Raw genomic sequence first — 21,897 nt, 5'->3', positions numbered from 1 at the left:
CAATTTGTGTGGACATATGTAATAATTTTGAGCGAGTCTGTAAAAGAATAAATAAACAAATACATAAACGTGACCTGTTTTTCACCCTATTTTTCATACTTTTCACGAATCATTTTCTAATTACTGATTATATTGTTTTACATTTTGGTATTTTTGGTTGGACAAAATTGTTTGCAAATTTTAATGTTGCGAAAAATATTGCTTTTTGTTGCAAAAAAATAAATTTTGGTTCGACACTTACCCATTATAACCCAAACGTTTAAATAGCGAGTTAAGGATTTATTAAATTTGAGCGCTTTTATGATTTTCAGTTTGGCGAAAAATGTGCATTTTTTTACTTTTAAAAAGCGAGTTAGGGATTTTTTAAATCTGAGTTTTTTTTATGATTTCTACTTTGTGAAAGGTATGTATTAAATTTTGGTGGTTTTAAGATTAAATTGAAGGTTTATTCCGTAGTTAAAATGCAATTAAAACTAAATTTTGATAACTTCTTTGTCAGCATTAAATCGAAATGGTTAGTGATTTACTCGAGCAATTAGGGTCAAATTATTAACTTAATTTTTAGTCGTGGCGAGGAAGACACGTGCGGCGAAACGAGGTGATCGTGTATCAAAAGTCGTTTAAAAATTGAGAAAATTTAACGCCATAAAACAAATTCGGATGGATTTTAATAGTTAAAATTGTAATGGATCGTCAACCTTTACAGAGGTGGCCAAAATCCTTTGCTGACCAATGTAACCTAAACAAAATGGAGTATTTTAAGCTCGGTTCTTCTTAGGTTTTGGATTTCTGGGGTTGTTACACCCAGAAAATGGCGAAAATCTACCTCGAAAAGACAACAGTCAGTCGAAAATACATATGTATTTAATAATCCGGTAAAATCACGCAGGTAAAGATTTCTCGGTAATAATATTTTACCAGGTAGTAAAAATTCGTTACCATGATGGTAAAACTTTATTACCAAGTCATTACCACACGGTACAACGTATCATTATCACTTTGGTAGTCATATACTTGTGCTTTTCGGTAACGTTTATTACCAGATTATTTACAGTGCAGGTTTTGCGAAGCAATTAACGTTTCATCGCGGTCAAAATACATTGTTATCACGAAGTTTTAAACATACAGAATTTTGACGATAAAAGTTCAATTTTCTAAAAAAAACTCGTATTTTAGACTAACTTGTCAAGTCGGAGTAACTGTCACATAAAACTCAAGCTTGTAGAATAGAGTAACTCGAAATACTTCAATTTAATAAAACACATCGCGGGTAACAATATATCTAGCATACATATTTTAAACAATTGCAATTCTCGAGAAATTTTTCTGGTGTCAAAGTTAGCAAATTCTGACAATTTGATAATTTTCAGAAATGTTTTGATAATTTTCAGAAATGTTTTTGTTTTCTGAGGAAATTGATTTTATATCGCTATCAAAATATGTACTTCATGGATGCCGGAAAACATGGTTAGAGGAGAAATTCAACTTGTTTTTTTAAACTAATTTTAATTATGAACTTTTAGATATAATCAGTTCAATTTTCATTACGGTTGAAGCAAAAAAACTAACATGTTTTTCAACTAATTTTAATTGTTAACTTTTTGATGTAATCAGTTAAATTTTCATTACTCGGACGGATCCAGGGAACAGGGACGATTAAACATTTGTCCGCCGGAACGAATCCATTTGTTGGCCACTGCAAAAATAAAAGTGAAAGTTGTAAATTTTTACTTTCACTCGGGGAAAAATATTTCAGTCATAGCTCGCAATGGACAATGGACCATGGACCACAAAAAAATTGGTCCATAAATGGACCATGTACCAATTTACTGCGAGCTATGATTCCAGTTATCAATTAAAAAAATGAATTAAACACTTTACATAACTTAAAAATATTGAGTCTTTTAAATTCATTTTTTATATTTCAGAAATATTTTTCCCCGACTGAAAATAAACATTTACATGTTTCAGACATCATAACTGCAAACATTTTTTATAACTTCCTTACTTTACAGATATTTCAGAGAAATCTACACGAGTTCATCTGAAAATATTCATTTTGGAATTTTTTATTTTGCTATTTTTATTTTGCTAATTTTATTTTCCGGCTTCGAAGAATTACATGCATGTGAGATAATTGCGTTGTGTGCAAATACTATTTAAATCAAGACGCATTACTCGATGTCTCATCGTCAAAATCAACACATTTTTAATCGTTTCACTCTTCTGGGAATTTATTTTAAAATTCTGAACAACAAATTTGCAGTCAGTGAGTTTTTTAATGGGATGAGTTTTTTCAACCAGTTTTGATGAGTTCCAATTTTTCTAAAGGCTTCTTAAACTTGAGAAATCCTCCTTCAAAAGTGTCAAAATCTGGAGTGTATATATTTAAAAAGTTGGTAACTCACTGCTCTTCAAATTTTTCGTTCACAATTTTATAATAAATTCCCAAAGGCGAAAAATGATTAAAAATGTGCTGATTTTGCCGATTTTGGTGGTAGAACATCGAGTCCTGCGTTAAGTAGTTAAGTGCAAATTCATTCAAATATTTTAAACTGCGCAGTGTAATATGTGTGATTCTTCAAAGCAGGAAAATAAAGGTTTCACGACAAAAAATATAAGCACACATTTTCAGATTCAGTTTGTTTGTAAATAAATTAAAGTAAAATTTCACTGAAATGTTTGTAAAGTTCGCAAGTTACGAAAGATGTATGCAGTGAGCATGTCTGAAATATGTATTTTTTTTGTTTTACTCAGGGAAAAATATTTTAAGTCTACTGCACACGTTTTTTTATTGGTTACAAATTCAGTAAGTGAGCAATTCGCGGATTAAATGGTGTAAGATTTTGCAAAATTACGCAATTTAAGGAACCCTGACGTGCTGGATTTCTATTCTTTAGTTTTAATTGTAATTTTTGTTGACGAGGTAATCAAGTTCTAAATTTCAAAACTCAGAATATATTCTGATCTGAAGTATAATTCAAATTTTAATCTACCCGAATTTTGCTGATGAAGAGTTGTTGTCAAGCAAAATGTGAATCAAAATTCAGCTGAAAAATTCCCGTAGATAAAATTTGTTAGTCTAATTTTTGGAAATTTAAAACCCTGTGTACGAAAATTACTATCCAAAATAAAGTATTTTAACCCTTTTGAAGAGTAAAATACGTAAAGCATATTCTAATTTTTAAAAGTAAATCTTTAACGTCGAAAACGAAAATTTTAAGAATAAAGAATGTCTAAAGTAGTAATTAGATACAGTTTATTGAAAAAATGGATTTCAGAAAATTGTCAAAATTTAAAAAACAAGTTTTTCAAAATCTTATAACAGATTGACAAATTGTGTACCACATTTGAGCCTCTAGTTTTTAAGAAGATGGTAATTCTTTAAGGTTGGAAAATAATACTTTATGAACATAAAGAGTATTTAAAGTAATTTTGAGATTGAAAATGAACGGTAAATTTCAGAAACTTCAGAAATTTCAGGAACCCAATTTAAGAAAAAAATCCTTTAAATTCCAACCATAATTAATAAATTATGTAAATATCGCAGAGTCTGGTGGTGGCAGCCAACAGAGAAGCATCGAGTCCGACTGACAAGGGACACTCACGACCTGTCGTTTGAGTCCAGGGTACCCACCATGTTTTTTAGAATCTACTAGGACCCCAGATGAAGGATGCATTCATATTTCCGTGTAAAACTCATATTTGGCGTTGTGCCGTGGCGCCAAACTTAAAAATTTTCATTTTCGACCAACTTCAAACCGTCATAACTTTTGCAGTTTATGTCGGATTTTCAAAATTTTATGCTTAAAATGATCACAAAAGTCGAAATTTTTGACAAAAAAATAAAAATAAAAAATTTATAATTTTTGAAATATTTCTAGCATTTTTTCAACGAACCCCCATTTCTAAGAAAATTACAAAATTTTGCGAAAAGTTAAAAGCGATAATTTTGGAAAAAATTTCATGGGATAAGAAAGTTGAACTCCTTGTCATGATTTTTGCCAAAAATTTTGGAAATCCGTCCAGGATTTCAAAAGTTATGGCGGTTTCAAAAATAAAAACATTCAAATTCGGCGACTTTGGCGCCACGGGACGACGCCAAATATGAGTTTTACACGGAAATATGAATGAATCCTTCATCTGGGGTCCTAGTAGATTCTAAAAAACATAGTGGGTACCCTGGACTCAAACGACAGGTCGTGAGTGTCCCTTGTCAGCTCCGCTCATTACACTTTCTCACACGTCTTTTTGGTTTAACAAAAGTGGAAAAACAGTACGTACTCCACCACAACAAAGTGATAATAGAGACACTTTTTCACCATCAATTACACCAAGAAGTGCATACGGAGTTGTCACAAAAGAGGGGGACGGAAAAAGACCAAGAGCAAGCACAAGTAGTTCATCCACCCACTCTGACTTGTCTCCAACACTACAAAGTGTGCTAAAAAAGGGAGAACTTTAAAGGACCAGATTGAACAAGAATTTGGCGAAATGGAACAGCTCGCATCAAAGTTAGATATGTTGTGCAAGAAATTTGACGAACGTTTTGACCAGCTCACCAAAGATATTGGTGAGCTGGGAAGAAATCACGAATTACAATTGAGAGGTGTTAAAATTGCTATTAAAGCTTTAGCAGGAGAGAGGCGCAGCAGAAATTTAATTGTGTTGGGAGTGCCAGAATTTAAAAATCAACAGACTGGAAGATCTGCCACCCCTTACTCAATCTCTGCTTTGTAATGGAATAAAAATTGTAATGTTTATATCTTAATGGGATCATGGCCCGAGGGAAGATTAGTATCAATAAATCAATCAATGTAAATATCGATTTGATGCTCAAGCTTTTAAAAATTTGTGACCATTAAATTGAATTGAAAATAAAATTAAAATTGTAAATCTTTCACGTTGAAATCGGAAATTTAAGGAATAAAGAATACTTAACGTAATAATTAGATACATTTCGAATCAGTGATCTGGAACGAGCGTAAATTTCAGAAAATTGTCAAACTTTTAAAAAATACGATTTTTGAAAATTTTAACATAGTATACCCCATTTGGTCCCCTAGTTTCTGAAAATATCACAGAATCCTATCAAAAAAAATTTTAAGGAGAAAGAATAAATAAAGTAATTATCAGATTCAAGCAAGCCAAAAATCAAATTCAGAAACTTGTCCAATTTTTTTAAAAAAACATTTTCTTTCAAATTTTAACTAAAATTGATAAATTTTATTATTTATATATTTTTTTTATTTATTTATTGATATACTAGCGTATAAGCCCGTCTCCCGCCGGGCGAGCGAAAATTATGAGCTGGTAATGTCTGTTAGCAACGGAATTAAAAGCAAATTTTCCGCAACGAAAGCGAGAGTAAAGAAAGTCAAGTTTCGAATGGCGCGAAAATAAAAACAAATTAATTTCAAAAAATGATGGTAGTTATGTTATTGTATGTACTATCTGTATGTGGGGTGACCAGACTACTCATTAATAGAGACAGCCAGGCCAACGGCGGTAGCACATTAAAGGTTATGGTTATCTTGACCATTTCGCTGCGATGTGAAGTAGAAGTGAGGTCAATGTCGACTCACTGAGTATAGTATCATGTCGTAGTAAAGTAAATAATATCCTGGCTGGCTAGCACCTTCGTCATAATATTTCCCTATGTGTTTTTCGTTCGCGGTGTTTCTTAAATTAAATTGGAGATGCAATTGCATTAAAGTAAAACCCCAAACCTCCGCCTTCAAACTATGAACTACGATGCCGTATCGTACTCAATTAGGTAAATGGGCCTCAGGAGGACAACCCTTCACCGACAGAATCACCGATTTCGATGCCCTTTGGATATGTTGTAGTCCTAGGTGAGTCTAGCAAAAGTGAAGAAGGATTTCATTCAATGGCCCCATTTGCGCCCGCCACACCCACTCAAAGGTGTGAAAAACACGAAAAGACCCTGTTTTCGTTCATTCAAAAAATCACCAAAATCCTATTTTCATCGGATTTTCATAATTTAAGCGTTTTTGTGATCTTAGATAGTTGCTTTATCATATCCAATAGCTAACTCAATTTTTTTAATTTTTTGAGTATTTTCGAAAATTTCCTGACCAGGGGTATGCCTTCGAAAAAATCAAAATTTCAAAAAAATTGAGTTAGCTATTGGATATGATAAAGAAACTATCTAGGATCACAAAAATCACACACACACACAATCACAAAGATCACACTTAAATTATGAAAATCCGATCAAAATTGGATTTTTGGTGATTTTTTGAATGAACGAAAACAGGGTATTTTTCGTGTTTTTCACACCTTTGAGTGGGTGTGGCGGGCGCAAATGGGGCCATTGAATGAAATCCTTCTTCACTTTTGCTATACTCACCTAGGACTACAACATATCCAAAGGGCATCAAGATCTGTGATTCTGTCGGTGAAGGGTTGTCCTCCTCAGTCGAACTTTCTCCGACAATTTTTGTATGCTCATGGCTCTTTCCTACTCCACTCCACTCCGCAGTAGAGTGACAACTTTTGTTTGCTCGCGACTCGCTCCCACTCCACTCCCACTCCACTCCGCAGTGGAGTGAAAAATTCTGAGTACTCGTGTCTGACTCCCACTCCACTCCCACTCCACTCCGCAGTGGAGTGAAAAATTCTGAGTACTCGTGTCTGACTCCCACTCCACTTCCACTCCACTCCGCAGTGGAGTGAAAAATTCTGAGTACTCGTGTCTGACTCCCACTCCACTTCCACTCCACTCCGCAGTGGAGTGAAAAATTCTGAGTACTCGTGTCTGACTCCAACTCCACTTCCACTCCGCTCCGCAGTGGAGTGAAAAATTCTGAGTACTCGTGTCTGACTCCCACTCCACTTCCACTCCACTCCGCAGTGGAGTGAAAAATTCTGAGTACTCGTGTCTGACTCCCACTCCACTTCCACTCCACTCCGCAGTGGAGTGAAAAATTCTGAGTACTCGTGTCTGACTCCCACTCCACTTCCACTCCACTCCGCAGTGGAGTGACAAATTTCGAGTACTCCGTCTGACCCCCACTCCACTTCCACTCCACTCCGCAGTGGAGTGACAAATCTAACTAATTTCAACTTCACTTAGCAGTGAAATAATCACCCAGCATAGCTACTATTAGACAGCCACTCCCAGATAAGCACCATCAGACAACCACTCCCAGATAAGCACCATCAGACAACAACTCCCAGATAAGCACCATCAGACAACCACTCCCAGATAAGCACCATCAGACAACCGCTCCCAGATAAGCACCATCAGACAACCGCTCCCAGATAAGCACCATCAGACAACCACTCCCAGATAAGCACCATCACAGAACCACTCGCAGATAAGCACCATCAGACAACCACTCCCAGATAAGCACCATCACACAACCACTCCCAGATAAGCACCATCAGACAACCACTCCCAGATAAGCACCATCAGACAACCACTCCCAGATAAGCACCATCAGACAACCACTTCCAGATAAGCACCATCACAGAACCACTCCCAGATAAACACCATCACACAACCTCTCCCAGATAAGCACTATCAGACAACCACTCTCAGATAAGCACCATCAGACAACCGCTCCTAGATAACTAACATCTGACTCCTAATTTTTGAATTTTTAATTTGTTTTGAATTTTCGCGCCATTCAAAACTTAACTTACTCCACTTTCACTTCCGTCACGGACAAATTACTTTCACTTCCGTTGCCAACAAACATTTCCAGCTTATAAGATAGATGGCCTGCAGCCCTGATCAACATGTGCCACATCTGCCACCTCTGTGGGAGGAGCTTCCGGCTCCTCGAATACCTGCGGCGTCACGTGAAGGGGAAACATGAGACATCCAAATCCAAGGCGGTCACGTGCGACACGTGTGGAGAAAAGTTTGCGTATCGGAACCGACTGAACGCCCACCGGATCCGGGAGCACGGGGCCCTTAGTTTGCCATGAGTGTGGGACCACTTTCTCCAGTCGCCATGGATTTAGGCGTCACCTGATGGCCCACCGTGGCGAGAAACCCCACAAAATTGATAAATTGTGTACAACTCTAATTTGACGGTCTAATAAAAATCTTGTAATTCAATAATGCTGGAAACAAAATTTTATTAAAAAGGAGTACTTGTATGTAGTAATTATCAGATTCGATCCAGAACTAAATTTCAGAAACTTGTTCAAATTAGAAAAAATAATAGTTTTTTTTTATTAAATTTTAATCAAAATCGATACATTATGAGTATATCCCATTTGATACTCTATTTATCCAAAGGTTTAACGTTGGAAAATAAAATTTTATGAATAAACTGTCCTTAAACTATATAATTATCAGATCCAAAATGGAATCAAATTTCAGAAACTTGTCAAATTTGAAAACAAATAATTAGTGTCTTTCAAATTTTAATCAAAATTGATAAAATAAGCATAAACCCGATTTAACGCTGTAGTTTTTTATGGTTCGTAATTCTTTTACGTTGGAAAACAAAATTTTATGAATAAACAATCCTTAAAGTAATTATCAGATCGTAAATGGAATGAAACTTCGGAAACTTGTTCAAATTAAAGAATAACAAATTGACCTTTAAATTGAAATAAAATTGATAAATTCATACAAACTGATAAATTATGTACAGTCCATATTTTAAAATAAACCTGTCATAGTTTTTTTAACTTGTAATTTTTTAACATTGGAAAGCAAAATTTTATGAATAAACAGTCCTTAAGTATCATCAGAAATTGAATCAAATTTCATAAACTTGTCCAAATTTCCAAAACAATTTATTTGTTCTTTCATATTTTGACCAAAAGTGATAAAATAAGCACAAACCAAATTTGATTCCTCTGTAGTTTTTAAAGTTTGTAATTATTTAACGTTGGAAACCAAAATTTTATGAGTAAACAGTTCAAAAGTGAATATTAGATACATCAGTTTTGAGGGAAAATATGAGAGACTTGTAAAAATAATCATATTTCTTTCAAATTCATGCCTGTTCAGAAAAACTTTTTTTCATTCAAAGTTCAGTCGTCCCGGTTTCTGACTGAAGACTTCATTCACATTCAGTCATTTGCTTTCAAACTCATTTCATTTCACTTCACTTCATCTGACTTCATTTCTTACTTCGCCCATGTATTAAACATAGGGTGAAGATGAAATAAGTGAGAAATCCTTTCATTAACAGTCATTCATCTGATATGACTGAATCTTTCACTCATTTTCATTCAAATCACAGGAAATTCGTTTTCATTCACCATCATAATTAGTCATAATGAATGATGGCGAACAGGTTTGTTCAAATTTTGATCAAAATTGATAAAAATACTTACCCCATTTGATCCCCTGACCGACGGGACATCCGCCATGCAACGATAACGGGTCAGGCTGCCCATTTCTCTTGAGGTTATACCAAAATGCGGCCGATCCTCGGACCGCCGGAGTAGCCACGCCGACGCGAGGAAACGCTGTCCCGCCACCCATCGTCACGTTGGAGAACTAAGGAAACCGTATTTTCTTCATAAATAAATTTCAAACTCGGTAATAAATTTGAAATTCCAGGCTATACGGAAACTCAAATGGTATCGATTTGGTAAAACCTTTGTTCCGTTAAATTTCATTTCATTAGTTGATAATAAAATTAGCAATCACTATTTTGAAATGACAAGTTTTTTACCGGTCTGTAGTCACAAAAAAGTTGTTACCAAATTTTTTACAGTGGAAATTCTTACGTAAAACATGACCGTTGCAATTCTGTCGCCCCGAATTAATTCTTTTTCTGGGATAAATGGCAGATGCTGAAATTAAAAAAAAATATTTTTGTAAAAATTTATTAATTTGGGGAACTCTGCAAATATGTAGATGGATCGATTTGAAGGGTATTTTATTTTGACCACTGAAATGATCTCCATGCCATAAATTGAACAGAGGGCGGATATGTATTTAAGAAAAATTTGTGAAACATATATGTCACGTATATATGTAGAATTTTTAAAAAATTCGTACTTTTGAAATTCATACTCTTGAGTTTATGGGTCCAATTAGCAAGAAAAAGTGTCTTATATCGTTGAAATATTTACAAAATATATGATTTTTTGTTAGGTATGAAAAAGATTTAAATGTTTTTCAGATAATACCGGACATGTTTATGTCTTAAAACCTGGAAATTATGTAAAAATATTTTAAAATTTTCGTAACCTATAAAAGTTAAGAGACAAAGTTCGATCGTCGGAGGTCAACAAATTTAAAAAAAACTGAAAATAAATACATATCCGCCCTCTGTTTATGACCCCAGAACGTGTTTCAAATCGGTGACGTATTTTTTTCAGGGTCCAATATGTAAATTTGTTTTTTCTAACCGCCTCGTTAAACAGGAGGTCAAAATGTTGTTGGTAATGTCCCCCGATTGCGCCATAGCTGGAAAGTTGCAATTCCTCCGCGTTGGATCCCGCCTGGGCGTTCAATCCCGTCAGATCTCCAATTATTGCAGGGATTCTCCTAACAAAATGGAATTTAATTGATCGAATTAATCAATAATTTGTAGCATAAAATTGGATTAACTTTAAAATTTGCAAAGCCTGCCAAAAATTGTATTCCTAAAATTTGAGAAAATAAAATTTAAAATAAAATTTTGAAAAGGTTTGACGCCAAAGGTTGCAATTTTGAAAATATTTCAAAACTAATTTCTTAACTTTTAGATAGGGTCCAAGGACATAGAAAGTTTCTTGCGAGTTTGTTAGCGTCGCAAAGTTCGTAAATTTTACAAATTCTTAATTTATGATTTTCAAATTAAAGAAAAATTTCGTACACGTTTAGACAGTTTGCTAAATAAGCTTGGAAGCTAATCTCGTTTTATCAACAGTATTGTACGCAATTCGCGAAAGTTAAAATTTGCAAGTCGAAGATTGCATTTTTGTAATTATTTTAAGCCATTTTCTTAATTTTAGTAAAGGTCTTTTTAATTAACACAATTAACTTTTTGCAAATTCAAATTAAACAAAAATTTTGTATACGTTAAGACGGCTTATTTAAAAATTGCATTTAAGTAACTCGAAATAAGCTTCGAAGTTCAATCTAGCATTATCATTAGTATTTTGCAAAATTCGCATATTAAATTTTGCACATAAAATTTTGCAATATTCCACAACGAATTTTCTGTTGCATCTAAAATATTAAAAATTAACGTACTTAACTTTCTCATCTGTGGGTTCGTCGTAAAGCCACGTGACTTGGGAAGTTCTCACGTCACTCTTCACATCTCTGTCGTCACGCGAGCCTAAAACTCGGCCGCGGGAAAGCGTGGCGGCATTTCGAGTTAAAATATGGTGGATCGTGGTGTTTCGAACAATGTCGTAAAATTGGAGGATTTTTGGTTTAATTGAGTGCACCTCGACCCCCACGGGGGACAGGAAGGTGAGAGGAGTGTCGGATTTGTAGTAGCAGAAGAGCTGGCGACGAATTTCGAGAGGCTGTAAGGAGCGAAATATTGTGCATTTTTTTGGAGGGGGGGGCATTAAAATTGAAATATTTTGAATTTTTTGGGGAATTTAAATTTAAATATTTTGAATTTTGGAGGAATTTAGACTAAAATGTTTTGAATTTCGGGGTGAATTTAAATTGAAATATTTTGAATTTTTTGGCGAATTTAAATTGGAATATTTTGAATTTTGGAGGAATTTAGACTAAAATATTTTGAACTTTGGGGTGAATTTAAATAGAAATATTTTTAATTTTTGTGAGAATCTAAATTGAAATATTTTAAACTTAAAGGATAATTTAAATCGAAATATTTTGAACTTTGGGGAGAATTTAAGTTGAAATTCTTATAAATTTTTCTATTCCCTCACCAAAAGGTTTTTCCCGCCGCAAATTGCCTGATAGTTCCAGGCATCCATAAAACTCTCGGTTTCCCTCCCAACGACCAAGTTGTCCGGAACATAATACAAATTATGGCTCGGGACGATTAACGTGGAAACATTGGGGCTCAAAGGGTGTGAGAAATAGGCGTATTTGTTCATCGCATCTTCCTTCGATGTCATCCCTTCGTTGTGCTAAAAAAAATTGTAAAAAATAGAAATTTTATCACGATTTTTACTGCTAACGCGATCAGAGAGGGGTTATTTCCAAATTTTTTGTTTCATGACGATCAACCCTTTGAAAACAGAAATTTCAGAATACTTAAATAATATTTTCATATTTCACATATTTTTACAATTAAAATAAGTTAATGCATATTTTCACATATTTCTAGGTATTAACATATGCAAGTACACTCTTAGAAATGGGGTTACGATTATAACCAAAAAGGAAACGTATGTGACTCTACCGCCGTGGTTATAAATTTGCCATCAACTGGTTATAAATTTATTAGCTCTGGTGACAATTTAATACCAAGCCGGTGAAGCTTCATAATTAGTCGGTGACAATTGCAACCACTCGATGACAAATTTATAAAACCACGGCGGTAGAGTCACATGCATTTACTTTTTGGTTATAATCGTAACCCTATTTTTAACAGTGTATTTAGAAATATTTCCGCTATATATTATTTAGAAAATAATAAATCTCTTACATATTTTTCTTAAAAAATGAATACACACTCTCAATAATTTTTTGATGATATTGTCACCGGCGGAGGTACTAAGCAATTCTACCGCTTGGGTAACAATTTATCACCGAAGGGTAACATATATACAGAGGCTAAATCCTGCTCAGCCCCGAATGTCAACGCTCAGGTAATACAAATATTACCGATACCGGAGGAAATTTCTTACCATCAAAAGACAATTTATTAGTGTTACCACGTGGTAGAATAGAATTGCATAGTATCTCCGCCGGTAACAATTATGTCAAAAATTTTGGAGGGTGTATTTTGTAAATGTTTTAACGATGTGAGACGAAATCTCTCTTGAAATCTTACTTTGAGCTTGCTAAAAAGCCAGCAACAAGAACGAATAACCTATTATTAGTATTTTGATGCAATAATTTATCTTTATTTTATAATTTGGCGTTAATATCATACCTGTGCAAACAAAGTTTTTTCATTCAAAATTCATTCATCCCGATTTCTGACTGAAGATTTTCATTCACACTCAGTCATTTTTGTTCAAATTAATTTCATTTCACTTCATCTAACTTCATTTCTTATTTCGCCCCATGTATGTATTAGGCATAGGGTGATAAATGAAAGGAATGAAAATTCTTTCATTCACAGTCACTCATTTGAAATGACTGACTTTTTCACTCATTTTCATTCAAATCACAGGAAATTCATTTCCATTCACCATCATAATCATTCACATGAATGAAAGTGAAAAGGTATGGTTCATAGGAATGAAATTTATTTTGTCATCTGAGAATTTCATACTATTAGATTCGGAACCTCTGATGTGCTATTGTGAATTCTCGAAGTAAACGGGACAGATTTGATTTGAATTTCAGCCCGCCTCCAATGTTAATCAAGTGGGCACGTGATTTTGGCGCGTAGAAATTCTGTCCCGTTTACTTCCATGCACCGCAATACATTTTGCAAAATTAGGCAAATTTTTGTTTTAATGTAAAGCAAACGACGCAACATTTTGCAGACGAAACAATATTTGTGCAAAAATTAATTTGGCACGATTTCATTAGATAAAGGACAATGATTTCTGTAATTTTCACACCCCATGATTTATTCGCGAATTGTGATTTCTGTTTTCACCAAAAATTTGGACACACAATGCGATGGTTTGAAGTGTAACCCTCCGATTTGGTTGAAATTTTGAAATTATGTGGTCCATGTCAACACAACCAACGTTTCTTCAGGCAGTTTGTGCGATGGTCAGAATTTGCCAAAATATTTGAAGTCAAAGTTTAAAAATGGGCGATTTTTAGCAGGCGGAGGAAGCAAACTCAACTTTCATTCTCTTCCCGTGAAAAAAAATTGCATATTTTTTTCACTTTTTCCTCAAATAATTTGGCAAATTTTGACCATCGCACAAACTGCCTCAAGAAACGTGGGTTGTATTGACATGGATCACGTAATTTCAAAATTTCAACCAAATCGGAGGGTTACACTTTACACAATCGCATTGTGAGTAGATTTGTAATTAAAAAACAGATCTGTAGTTTGGAGTGAAATAGGTCTACTACTTTTGCGGCTTTCTAATAATTGACTTTTCAATCAAGAGGTGTAATTTGTTATTTATGAACTTTATTTACTTGGTAAACCAGGTTATCAAATCTGATAGATATGTAGAAGATATGTAGTTTACAAATAATATTTCCCTGTAATTTATTTCGACGTTAGGATCTTGCACATTAATATTTTGGTAAATTTTTTGCTTTATTAATTAGCTTGGAAGGCTTCACTTCTAAACTTTTTGAAAATTCTAAATACATAAATGTGGGGATGCTAATTAAAAAAAAACATTGTTTGTCAATATGTCTTTTAAAAAATATGGATGTGTCGCATTTCTTAAAATTCATTCGATTTTTTGACGATTTTTATTTTGCTTTTATGACTATTCCTATTTTTCAGGAAACAGATAAAACTATGCTAAAATTTTCTATGTGATTTTACGATAGAAATCTGCAAAACTATTTGTTTGTACTTTTAGATTGTAGGAATTTTTATTTTAAATATTGTAACAAATTAATAACTATATTTTTATTAAAACGGGTCAAGGTTTCCTTTCCCTCGATTTCAGGGTATTCCGACCCAGGGTTTTAATGGGTTGGGTTTTTTTGGTTTTAATGGGTTTTAATGGGTTGTTAATGAATAAAACCCAACGGGTTTTACCATGTTAAATGGGTTTTATTTGGGTTTTAATGGGTTTTATTTGGGTATTAATGGGTTTTATTAGGGTTTTAATGGGTTTTAACTGTGTTTTAGATTATAACTATATTCTAAAAGTTGAGCACATCTGTTATACGTTAGACGAAGGTATTTGACGGCAGCTAAACAGTTTAGTTTATTAGTACCATAAGTTTTGAAAACCAGGAATAAATCAGCAAATGCATACCTCCCCTTACCACCATAGGTTTCAAGTGATACAAAAAATTAATTTCGGAAAGGAGAATGTGTAACTGGTCATACATAATTTAATACTTTTTGCGACCATAATTAATACGTTTTTCCCAAATACTTCTTCTTTTCTCGATAGTATCGAGTCAATACACTATTTCACTGGTACGAATCAATTAAAAAAAATATTATAGTATTTTGTTTAAATTTGCAAAGTTTTTTAAAATTTAAAATTTCAAAGCGATCTTAATTATCACCTCTGGAAAAATCGAGTACTTGTGGACAGCGAAATACTTTATGATGAGCAAAAGATGTATATCTGTAAAAAGCACTTATTATACTTTCGACCATAATACGTGATTCGGTTCAATTCCGTTGTTCATAAGTACTTGATTCTTTCCAGAATTGATACTGCACATTAAGATCGTTTTGAAACACTCTTTGAAACAATAAATTTTAAAAAACATTTAAACAACTTGGATTTCATTATAATGAGAGGAAGTATTCCGTAAAAAGGTAATACTTATGGTCGCATAAGTATTAAACTATGATCAGTTAAATAGGATCCCTTCACAACGGATACAAATTCTAACTTGGACCACGAGGATTTGCATATAACTAGAATTGGATCGCAATGTTGTGAAAATTTCTTGTTCAGTGTATTACTTATGTAAAGCCTAATAAAACCCAATAAAACCCATAAAACCCAATAAAACCCATTAAAACCCAAAAAAACCCATTAAAACCCATTAAAACCCCTGGGTCGTTACTTTTTGATTAAAACCCTGGGTTTTTCCGAACCCTGGTCGATTTGTAGCAAAATCAATTTTTTCCCTATATTTCTTTCTTAAGTTTCTAAAAAACCATAGGCCTTTTTACTTTAAAGGTTTTAATTCTAATTTGTTTTACATTTTTTGACAATTCTAAACACAAAAGTATGCTGATTATCCCGTTATTTTTTACACGGGGTAGTTGCACTCGAAGCACGAAAAGAAATGTGAGTAAAAAAGGTGTCAAAATATTTTGTAACACCGTTTATGAAGTTTGAATGAATAAATATTTTTCGAACAGGTATGCAAAAGGGCTGGGTTTGGAAAAAAGGGATAAAAAAGGTGTCAAAATATTTTGAAATACCTTTGGCACAGTGGTTAAGAGGACTTCTTCGGCCATATTTAGTGTGAGTGAGGTCTCGTCGGCGGGGTCATAATTTTGGAGAAGGGTTTTCCTCGCGGTGTCCAACCATTGGAGGCCGACGGCATAAAAACCCATCGCCAACGCCTTGACGCCAACGTAATGCTGGTCGAACGCGGAGGTCAGGCCGACTCCGGGGACGCCAAAGTTGCCAGAGACAAACTAGAGGGAAAAAATAATATTCACGCTAAACTTTGTAAAGTGTGTAAATTTTATTAAATTACAAATTGGTATAAACTTGTGAGATATCTTGCAAAACGGGAAAGCAATTCGGGGCAAAAAATATTCACGTCAAACTTTGACATTTCAATTTTTGAAAACTTTGTAAACTCTACAAATTGCTGTGTACTTACTGGCCAGCTAAAACAATTATAAATCAATTAGACGAAATAATATGCACGTTAAACTTTGTAAACTGTGTGAATTTTTTTAAGTTACAAATTTTTATAAATTTATAAGGGAGCTAAATTAACTAGAGATCAAATAGGGGACAAATATTCACGTTTAATTTTGTAAACTTTGTTAAGTTACGGATAGTTATAATTTTACGAGGCACCTACACTCAAAATAAGGTAGTAATGAATCATTACCATGCGGAATGACTATGTGGCTCTACCACGTCGATTACGATTTGTCGTAGAAATGGTAATAATAAGTTCAGGGAAATTCAAATTTAATAAATAATGGTATTCACTTCCTTAATATTTGGTAATGAATTTGAATTTCCCTGAACTTATTATTACCATTTCTACGACAAATCGTAATCGACGTGGTAGAGCCACATAGTCATTCCGCATGGTAATGATTCATTACTACCTTATTTTGAGTGTAGCAAGCTACCATACCGATTAATTAGGGGAAGACACATTTTTAAACTTTTCATAATCAAATTTACATAATCAAACTTTTTAAAATGTGCGAATTTTGTAAAATTGCAAATTTCCACAGATAAATTTACGATGCAGCTGACAAGTTACTTGATATAAATTGGTTAAAATTTGCTAACAAATTATACTGCAAACTTTCGTTACAATGTAAATAATCTGTTACCGAAAAGCACAAGTATATGACTCTTCCAAAGTGGTAATGATAAGTTGTACCGTGTGGTAATAGCTTGGTAATAAAGTTTTAGCATCATGGTAACAAATTTTACTACTTGGTAAAATATTATTACCAAATTTATTACCGAGAATTCATTACCTGCGTGACTTTACGGGATTATTAAGAGTGATAAACAAAAATTATAAACTGCAAAATCTTGTTAGCTATTTTTCACCGCCGTAAAACGAAATTAAAAAAAATGTTAATTTATTTTAAATAACTTTAAAGGTTGAATAATGGATGAGGTAAAAGGTTAAATTAATTTTTAAAAATACTAATTCAGAAATCGTGCTTTAACTTTTTATTTTTAATTTAAACAACGTGTTTACATTTTTTATTGCGAAAACTTGACGTGACAGGCAGATTAAAATGAATACAAATTCAGGAACTTGGAAGATTCTTTTTGAATTGTTGTTCGGTTGAAGATGAATTTAAAAAAATTATATTTCAAAAATTTGAGCATGTGTTTTGAGCATGTATTTCCCTTTTATACTTAAATTACGTCCATTTCAAATTCAAAATTTGCACATATGTACCTGTTCAAAAAAACGTTTCTCATTCAAAGTTCAGTCATCCCGGTTTTTGACTGAAGATTTTCATTCACACTCACTGCTTTCAAACTTATTTCATTTCACATCATCAAACTTCATTTCTTACTTCGCCCCATGTATTAAGCATGGGGTGAAAAATGAAATGAGTCAGAAATCCTTTCATTCACAGTCATTCATCTGAAATCATGGAATATCTCACTCATTTTCATTCGAATTACGGGAAATTCATTTTCTTCCTCTATCATAATCAGTCACATGAATGAAAGTGAACAGGTATGAATTTGCATAAAAATTTTACGGGGTTATACAAGGTTTGCAAAAACTTGAAGTGACAGACGGACTAATACGAGTAAAAATTGGATTTAATTACCTGGTCGATGGAGATTCCGTAGGTCGACTGAATTCGGAGAATCCCGTCCACCGCCCCATCGACATCTTCCGAATTCGGAATTCTTATCTTGTCAAACATGTCATCCATCAAGGTCACGAAATCTGGGGAATATTCAAATTTCGTTAATTTATCCTATAAAAAACATTTAAAAAAATAAGACTTTAATTAATTAATAAGTTTCCCAAATGTTTCAAATAATTTTACCTAATAATTTGCATTATTTTTTTAGGCTGCTTAACCTATTTTTAATATGTTAGAAATTATTGTCGCAAAGAATTCAATACTTCCAATTCCTGTCCCAATTCGAAACAAATCTGATTTTCGTAATTTTAGAGAAATTATTTAACACATTTGGTCAAATATCGGCTCGGAAGTTTTACAATTTGGAAATTTTACGAATTTATAGTTTTGCCTCAAGTTTTTTTACCCTTTTGAAAGTATACAAATACAATTATCAATTAATCTCGTAAGGAATTAACCAGTTTCAATTTCCGTAAGAAAAAAATCGGTTTAGTCGATAGTTTAGGAAATCTTTCATAAGATTTGTACAAAAAATTTAAAATTTCATAATTCCATATTTTCATATTTCTTTTTCGCAAATGTGACAAATCAAATTAATCGAAAACTTTAGGAAAAATTTTCCAAATTTTATGATGTTTGCCTGCTTCAATTTCCGTTAAAAATCAATTTAGTATGCACATAAATATTTAGGTAAATTTTTCATAGAGTTCGGTTTTACTTCGTCGCAAACCAGAAAAATCAAATTTTTTAAACCTGTTTCAATTTCCGTTTCAAAATCCATTAAAAGTTCGACCAATTGTTTGCCAATTCTGCGAATTATTCTGAACGCGGCGATCGGATTGCTGACCGTGTATCGTTGCAAATCTGTCAATTCCGCGTGTTCCTGGAAGGTTGGGACGCGTTTTTTGTCCCAGTGACGCGCCCTCGACTTCCGGATGGATTTGTGCAGTTGTGGGTAATTCTTTTCCATCTGAGGGGAAACCAGGCTGGATTCGTATTCTTGCAAATATCTGGAAATTTCGAAAGTCGATTATTTTTAGGAAATTCTGTTTTTTTTTTTACTTTTGGCTCGAATACATACACTGCAAAAAATATCGTAAAATAATAAAATCAATGTGATGAATTAAAATGTTGTTAAAAATTGTTTAAATTTTATGCCAAACAAAGTTGGAAAATCACAAAATTGATGGAAAACCCAGATTTTTCAGTGTCTCATAATTGTTTCAAGTGTCTCATTAGTCCCCAATCATGATTGGGGTAGGGACTTCTCGATAATTAAAGATTGAAATTGAAGGCAAAATTAATAAGCATTTAACAACAAAATAATTAAATTGTTTCTATTTTTGTAAAACAAGTCGAACGTTCATTATTACTCGTGTAAAAAACAAGATTATCAAAATATCAAAATCTTTAATGATCAAATATGCATACCAATTTTAAATTATATTAATAATAAAAAATTTATAGTAAAGTGTAAGTTTAAAATTAAATCATAATTTCAGGAAAACCTTCAAAACGCGCATATTTCACAATTGAGTTGCTGTTGTGCTCGGTCGATCCAACTAACCGTCGAATCCGTAACACCTATGAATATGCCTGCAGATCTGGTTATTGAGCTCGATAAGGGCACTTTAACTTTAATTAACTTGGATGCCTAGATGTGCCCTTTTAACTTAGAACTTTAGTCCCAACAATTTCACTTTATTTATAATGTCGGCGAGTCAATAAAGAACTTGAATACTGTAATTAGTTATAGCAACTTTAATTAATTAGGACTTTATTTAATTAATTCTTCGCACGACCACAAATTCCAACTTGACTTCTTACAATACTTTTCTTATACTAACTTAAAAAATACGTAGTTCTTGACTACCAAAACCATCGCGCCCCTTATCTTCTCATTCTCCCACTTACACTTACTCATTATCCGAATCCCTCAACCACCTTATAGAAAGGATATTGCCATACAAAGGATATTGCCATACAAAGGATATTGCCATACATAGGATATGGAATGCGTATCTACATAGCACCTACTTAAAAAATACGCTATAAAAATTACTGGATAGGCCAATTCATATCTTTACAATTGATTTTAACTTATCTTCTACTAAGCTATAACTACGAATTGAACATTTCTCCCACCTTCTTTTGGGAGCTGATATATATAACCAAAAGAATTTCAACAAAATTACACTAATTGTTCCACTCTCCATAACGAATGGGTCGTTTCACTGGGCGTCCCACTCGAGTTTTTATTGGAACCTCGTCGTCTTGAACACTTATGACGGCATCCTTCTTGCTGGTTGGCACGTCCGAAACTTTCTGCATCTCCAAGGGGTACAGACGCTGCAGGGGTCGAGTCAAAATAGTGGTACTGAAATTCTGTCCTCGGGGATTCTTGCAAATCTTGACTTCCGCAACTCGAATCTTTCCATCTTTTCCGGGGAACAGCTTCATAATCTTTCCTAGCGGCCACTCAAATCTCTTCTTGTTTTCTGACCCGACAAGAACAATGTCACCAACTTGAGGTGGTCTTGACTTTGTTTCACTCTTCTTTTGAACTAGAATTCCCAAATATTCTTTTCTGAATCGGGCTTGGAGTCCTTCTTTAATCGCTTGCATTTTGTTGTAGGATCCACACAATTCATTTGCACCGATTTCTTTTCCCTCTGGGAAGCAGGCGATAGGGAGGTCGCGCATGAACATATTTGGCGTAAGCGCGATTAAGTCGTCTCCATCCTCCGTTAACGCCGTCAGAGGTCGATCATTTATGGTGCAGGATACGGCCGCGAGACATGTCCTCATTTCGTCGAATGACAACTTCGCCGTCCCTAACATCTTCCTTAATATTTCCTTGACGGACCTTACGAGACGCTCGAACCACCCACCCCACCATGGCGATGCAGGTGGATTGAAAGTCCAGGTTATCTGTTTGACCTGCAACTCATCTTCCATTCTTGACCAATCAATCATCTTCATCAGGTTAACTGCGCCCACAAAGTTCGTACCATTATCGCTAAAAATCCTCTTCGGCCGACCGATGGTGGATACAAACCGTTCCAGGGAGTGGAGGAAAGCTTCACTTGACAAGGACGTGACAATATCCAAATACACACCGCGATAAACTGCGCAAGTGTACAACACGATCCAGGCTTTCTCTCCTCCTCGAAGGATCACCGGTCCGGCAAGGTCAACTCCAGTGATTTGAAATGCAGCAACCGTTTCTATTCTATCTTGAGGTAATGGGGCAGGGTCACTTTCTAAACTCTTTGCTGAATATCTTCGACAGACAGTGCAACTCTGAATTACTCGCCCAACCGTCTTTCTTCCTTGAATGATCCAGTACCGTTCACGCAACTTTCCAAGCACGAATTGTGTTCCAGCATGATTGTAAGCCATATGAATATATTCTATTAGCTGGTGGACTAAGGGATCTTCTTTTGGGAGTAGAATTGGGTGTCGAAAGCCCTCCGTATCTTCTTTATAAAGGAGTCTTGTGTCTACGTGGAGGAGTTCATCATCTCTTCTATCCACTTTCAAATTCTTAATTTCAAATTTCTCTGGATAATGACGCTGTTGAATTTTCCTCACAATGTCCCTCTCACCCTCCCGTAACTCTTTGAATGTTGGGTAGACGGAA

The 21,897-nt window shown here is 34.1% G+C and overlaps 1 protein-coding gene across 2 annotated transcripts in view; it reads right to left on the bottom strand.

Moving 5' to 3' along the window:
* Window positions 1-1,489: 1,489 nt before the first annotated feature.
* LOC110859046 (prolyl 4-hydroxylase subunit alpha-2) overlaps window positions 1,490-21,897 on the bottom strand; it is a 35,386-nt gene continuing 14,978 nt past the window's right edge. For both annotated transcript variants that reach the window (XM_035859209.1, XM_022107908.2), the window contains exons 2-10: window positions 19,008-19,264; window positions 18,213-18,334; window positions 16,134-16,352; window positions 11,842-12,045; window positions 11,183-11,463; window positions 10,354-10,492; window positions 9,727-9,792; window positions 9,328-9,493; window positions 1,490-1,696 (exon numbers count right to left, since the gene is read on the bottom strand). In XM_035859209.1, the coding sequence (XP_035715102.1) occupies window positions 1,626-1,696; window positions 9,328-9,493; window positions 9,727-9,792; window positions 10,354-10,492; window positions 11,183-11,463; window positions 11,842-12,045; window positions 16,134-16,352; window positions 18,213-18,334; window positions 19,008-19,264 (1,525 nt within the window). In that variant the 3' untranslated portion in view covers window positions 1,490-1,625. The remainder of the gene's footprint in view (window positions 1,697-9,327; window positions 9,494-9,726; window positions 9,793-10,353; window positions 10,493-11,182; window positions 11,464-11,841; window positions 12,046-16,133; window positions 16,353-18,212; window positions 18,335-19,007; window positions 19,265-21,897) is intronic.

Source organism: Folsomia candida, unplaced genomic scaffold (genome assembly GCF_002217175.1).
Source record: "Folsomia candida strain VU population unplaced genomic scaffold, ASM221717v1 Fcan01_Sc024, whole genome shotgun sequence".
In the NCBI taxonomy this organism is placed as follows: Eukaryota; Metazoa; Arthropoda; class Collembola; order Entomobryomorpha; family Isotomidae; genus Folsomia; species Folsomia candida.
This window is presented reverse-complemented; position numbering and strand designations above follow the sequence as displayed.